Source organism: Galendromus occidentalis, unplaced genomic scaffold (assembly GCF_000255335.2).
Source record: "Galendromus occidentalis unplaced genomic scaffold, Mocc_1.1 scf7180000077545, whole genome shotgun sequence".
Lineage (NCBI taxonomy): Eukaryota > Metazoa > Arthropoda > Arachnida > Mesostigmata > Phytoseiidae > Galendromus > Galendromus occidentalis.
The window spans coordinates 33571-39236 of record NW_003805533.1 but is presented as its reverse complement, the minus strand read 5'-3'; the positions used below and the strand labels follow the sequence as shown (position 1 = coordinate 39236).

At 51.5% G+C, this 5666-nt stretch overlaps 1 protein-coding gene across 1 annotated transcript; it reads left to right on the top strand.

The window, feature by feature from the left end:
- The first annotated feature begins 1503 nt into the window (after positions 1 to 1503).
- On the top strand, positions 1504 to 2106 carry LOC108864954 (uncharacterized). The gene has a single exon (XM_018641500.1). It carries the CDS (start codon positions 1504 to 1506, stop codon positions 2104 to 2106), a length of 603 nt encoding a protein of 200 aa, XP_018497016.1.
- Positions 2107 to 5666: the final 3560 nt, after the last annotated feature.

The window sequence follows — 5666 nt, the reverse complement described above, 5'->3', positions numbered from 1 at the left end:
GCCACTGATCAGATGGAAAACAACCTAACTTATGTTTCACTGGGTGTGGACACCGGGGTAACTTTATTCTAGCAATTCAGGGCTTGGCAGAGACGACCGTGAATCGTCTCTGAAGCTGTCTCTGACTCACTAAAAACTGACTGGATGCGCGGTTGGAGACGACCGCGCAACGGCCCCTCTTTCCCGTGACCCCTCTCCCTCTCGGGCCTCGGAGATCTTACACCTTACACCTCACGACAGATAGGGTATTATATATACATAACCGGTCTTTACGCGCGTACCGATGTAGATACCTAAACTTCACCGAACCCGGTTCGTGACACTCCCCGCCGAATCGGCCGTGAACCAATTCGGGAGAATATCCACCTCTGGAGCACTCGCCTGTCGGTCACAGAACATCGGTTCTCTCGAAGTTTCTCCCTCGCACAAGTTGGCTAAGGAAATCGAAACCTGAGACCGCCGCTGGATCCTACGGGATTCCACGCGCCCCTCCCGCCGAGCGAGCAAAGCGAGCCCGCCACCGATGAAAATTATGCTGAGGTGTTGTCTGCTGTTCGAAAGGCCGAAGGTTGGGTCTCGGTGCCCCTCGAAAATTTTGGGGATGACGGTTCGGAAATGGTGGTCGATATCCTCGTTTATCCCTGTGGGGTTGCGAGTCCCACTCCGCCTCTCGACGAATTTTCATCGTTCGGTCTAGGAAATCAATAAGCATCTCCAGCTCCGACGCTGTCTGCGTCAAGGGGATACGTGCCCCCATTTCCGTGATGAACTGAACCCTCAGCTCCTGTGGAATGCATTTTAGAATGCGTGGCGCCGTCGTGGTCGATAACTCTGCGTACGTGCACCCCAGCGCAATCAGCGCCTTAGTATTCGAACTGATCGATTCGACAAAGGATCCCAAGTGAGCGCCGGAAACCGCCCCTCGTCCGAGTATTCTGTCGATCTCACTAATATGCGATTTCTTCGCTAAGTTTTTATCGCCGAAAGTCTCCTCGATGATGGTTTTCGCCAACCGATAGTGGCTTTCTTCCCACTGGAGATGGGCAATCGCTGCCAGGGCTTTTCCCGTTAGGGACTGACGAAGAAGATTCAGCTTCTCAATCACCGGAGCCGGCGCCTGGTCAACAAATACCGAGAATAGTTGTTGTCCACTCTCGGAATTTCCGCGGATCTCCTGCGAATCTCGGGACGTCGCGCGCGTTTTTGCCCAGGGAAAACGCAGTCGGACCTGGGGTGCCGCTAACACCCATACCATTTGCCGGCACCAACGCTGAGCCTTGCTGTGGTCGGATGTCGATCGGTTGATTGTTCTGAATCGAATCTAAACCGGTTTGCGATTGGGCCGGGGTAGATGTTTGCTCCGCTTCCGAGTCGTCAGATTCCTCCTGACCCGTGGTTTGAGGTAGGCTTCCCGTATGTAGGAAGCTGTGGCGGGAGCCGGAATTATCGTTCAGAACGGGCGCAACCCGATCGTTCGGTGTGCTCTGGAGTGCCGCCGCAGCGATGGACTCCAGTCAAGTCCAGTCGGTGAAGAGACCGCTCAGAAAGGTCCTCGGGACCAACGTCCCTCACTTCAGGGACCTCGAGGTCATTCTGTCGGGAATTGAAGCCATGGTGAACCGGCGACCGATAACCACAGTCCCATCGGATACAGACGATCCAGAAGCACTCAGCCCCGCTGATCTCATGTTCGGTTATCGCGGAAATTCCCTCTTCACTCAGCACGCATTGAGACCGGGAACCGCGGCTCAAGCCGACATGATAATATTCTCCAGGCGCTGGATATACCAACAAAAGATCCTCAATGCATTCTGGAAACGCTTCCAAGGGGAATACCTCCAGTTTCTGAGGACAGCACACACCCGACCCCCCGTCGAGGCTCGACCTTTGCGTATCGGAGACATTTGCCTTCTCGAGGACACGAACAACAACCGAGCCTTATGGCCGCTCTGCCGGGTCGTGGCATTCCCTGAGAACATTGAACCGGAGAATGCTCGATCATGTACGATAACAACTGCTAGAGGACAAACGCTGGTTCGACCGATAAAGAAACTGTACCCAATCGTCTCCCCCGATCCACAGGGTCAAAACGCCGCACTCGAATAGAATCCGAACTATATACGTTGGGCGGTAGATTGCAAGCACAAAATATCCTTTCTTACTTTCCCGAGACGAATAGGTCCGGCACACACCTCACATAGCTTACACCAAACATGAGGAAAATCACGGGGGCCACAGAGAACAACAGAACTGATTCCACAGAAACGGATCAAAGAGACGTCCGGAAAGTGATGTGGTTCGGATCACGTGGCGCCAAACACACTCTGCCTCAGGCTGGAACATCATGAATTCCGAAAGGAGCTTCCGAAATTCCGGGGGGGATGTGACGAACGTCCCTTCAAGGTCTCGTTGCGCATATAGGAAACTAATCGTGCAGTCAAGAAAACACCACATTACGTTCACGACCAGTATGAGTGATATCTTTCAGTGGCGATCCCGGAGCGAGATCGCGGCGATTCGGAGTCAGACACTCCTCCCCGCACTCATCTATATAGTTCTGATGTGAAAGAATGTGTATAAGGAACTCTGATGAGTCGTTATCTCTACTATATATCTAATCTCAATAAAAAGGTACCGAGTCTCGGGCGCACTGAAAGAGAAAAGTACACGGACTCGCGCATGCGCGGTCGGCGACGGACGGAGTGAAATCTAAAAGAGAGCAGCTGATAACCGCTACAGGAAGCCGTATCGACTTCTAATCATCAGCATCAGTCCTCCGGTCGAAGGACCGTGAAAAAAAAACAACCATCACGTGTTCGACCCGTCGGCGTGATCACTCTCCCCGACTCGGACGAAACAGTATCTACGAGTTGTCTTCCCCCCCGGTTCGGAAGTTCACGCACTTCGCTGCATCCGGAATTCAACTCAAACCAATATAATCAGATCAGTGCGTGCACCCTCGGAGTTACCCATAGTGAAGTTATACAAGCCGTATTCATTGCTAGAAGAGACTCCGTGCTGCGCACCACCCCCCCATCGAAATTCGCAGCATGATGTCTGAGAACACTCAGCTCGTTTTTACTATCGCTATCCTGACGCATGAAATGTACCGATTCTTGCCGACTTACATTGCTATCTTCAGGGATGAAACTCGGCGCACCAAGATCTTCAGTGCTGGCCTCTGGTGATTGGGCCATTGCACGCCGACGAGCACGACTTTCCCGTGCTCTCTCCGTCGATGTTTCCGGCCGCTTCGCAGCTGCTTGTGATATCCCTACATTTTCAGCTGCCCTTGCTTTCCGCTTTCCTCGCATGATGATACCTGTCTTCGGTCGCATGACGAACACCAAAGAATCAAGTCCTCTCCGGAGATTCAGCTGCACACTTCGTTGTAATCTCTTGAATCTCGGCGAAACCTCCGTTCACAATTTCGGACAGACGAGATAAGCTCAACTCAGGACCCTGTTCGATTCGAGATTCTCCTCCGATCAGGATCCTGAGTGCAGGAAGCTTAGTTGATGAGCGGTCTGAGAGTAGATAGACAAGACCTGCGAAGCCGCAGCGGTTTTCTCCACCAGGGCAAAGGATGGATATTCCTACGAACAAAATTATTCCCCGGACGAGCAGCCTTGAGCCTTGAGTCACTTGAAGTCCATGTCCTCACCGATATACATACATCAGAATCTTACTTCCTTCCGACTGCTTGAGCTGACCATTCTCCCCTTATTCTAGAAATTAATTGAATCGTGTAGTGTCAAAACCTCCGGAGTCCACCGGTTTATAATCTGAGAAAAACAGAAAAAACGTATGAGATACCAGAAATAAGAGCAGCCGTGCGACCGGTCATGATTCCAGATAGGACTGGCTGGAAGAAGTCAGACCCGGGTACTTTGGAGTGGGGTCCTCTTCCACGGATGGGAAACTATCCATCGGTCGCGATGGACTCAGGAGGTTTTGGAAGTACATTTTTTCCGGGAAGAATCACAACATTTGCACCGTTGAGGAAGGCTTTAACTCAGATTGCAAATGCTATTCTCAAATTGGAATGTGCGAAAGCGTGAGCCTAATCAGAACTTTAGAGATCCGCCCCGCTCTCATCGGTCTCCCACTCTGAAATTCGATCATAGAATGCTTGATGCCGCTCCGGTATGTAACAGCGGAGTCGGCCGGATTTTTTTCGCTTTAATCGAAACCCCGCGGGGTCCGTATAGCATTTCCGCGGGAAGACAAGGGACCATGTTCCTCTTCGAGAAGGAAATCCTTTTTCTTCCGGTCAGTCTATGAAGGGACGGGCTATCACGATGCCCGGAGTCTCGGAAGCGAGCTCGAAGTGATAAAACTTCGAAATCAGAAACTTCGTTCCAATGTTCCGACTCATTCGCGTTGAAGTTGTGGACTTCTTGTAATAGATTGGCCACCAGGATTGAGAGTCGAGTATGTCTTCAGACTTCACCTGAATCACTTGAAACGTTTGCTTCTCTCGGGCTCTCTGAACCAGATCACAACATTCGTCCGGAACGTAGAGGCGGTCTACTTTGTTCAAACTCCTTTTGATCACTCCAAAGTCCCGATCGCAGGGTAAGAAGAAGTGTCCTCGCTGGGGGCAATGCCTTCGTGGTACATGAACATTGACGCCAAACCATCTTCCAAATTGTGGACCCCGAATGTGTGTAACCACAGTTGACGAAGATAAAAAAACTCTTGAACCGGGATGTCCGGAAGCGGCATGTTTGCCATGAAGTCGAAAGCTATACCAGCCACTTCGGGATTGACTCCGGACTCCTCCTGGACTCGGCGTAGCTTTTTGTAGAACGCTTTGGCCCTCTGCTTATGAGCCATGAGCTCGGCAGCCGCGACACGTTTGTCGGCGTCGCTTAAACCCGCTGACTTGAGCTTCACACCTAGCTCCTCGCATCGAGAACAGACGTCGACTTGTGGTCGGCCGAATCGTAGCCTGAAGTTGTAGCTGAAGTAACCTCTGTAGAACGAGTATTTGACGGGAGAATCGGGATGCTCTTCTTTGAAAAAGCCGAACATTCTTGCAACATTGAGCCGAGAGTCTAGAAAGTCGATCTCAAGAGAGCCAATAATCTGTTTGTTTCACTGGGAACGAGCAAATGTGGGCATCTACTAGATTCTCCTCGTGCTGTGCTAACACATTGTGTGCCCCACCTCGTCTTTCTGACGGAATCTGACCGTCTCGAAGAAGCACGCGGATACGACGGACGCGTGACGAACATATTGCAAAGATGCTTGTGAATGCAGTCCTGCAGACCAGAGTACGCTTCGCTCCATCCGATACGAAGGACGCCAACATTTGACTCCGGAGCATCTGATCTTCTGAGGATTCTTTTCGTGGTCGACGGCGGGCGACTGGTTTTGATAGCATCAGGCCTTGTAGATAGATGTCCTGTTCTTCTTTCGACGCCATACGGTAGAACTGCTTGTGGAGGAATTGCCTGGCTTTGTGCGGAACTTTCACGAAGCATTGTCGTCTACAGTGACCGTCTGGTCCGGGTTCCCTTCTCGGCACCAACTTCCCCGAGGAGCTCTGATAAGCCTCCCATGCAAACGTGAATCTTTCTGGACTGCACATAGCCATTTGTCCGGGTTCCGTACACCATTCTAACGTTTGCCAGAGGAACCATCGTCTCTTTCACTGGATT

Excerpts from the sequence above, each read along its gene's own strand:
- LOC108864954 (XM_018641500.1), top strand. The coding sequence starts at position 1,504 with ATGGACTCCAGTCAAGTCCAGTCGGTGAAGAGACCGCTCAGAAAGGTC.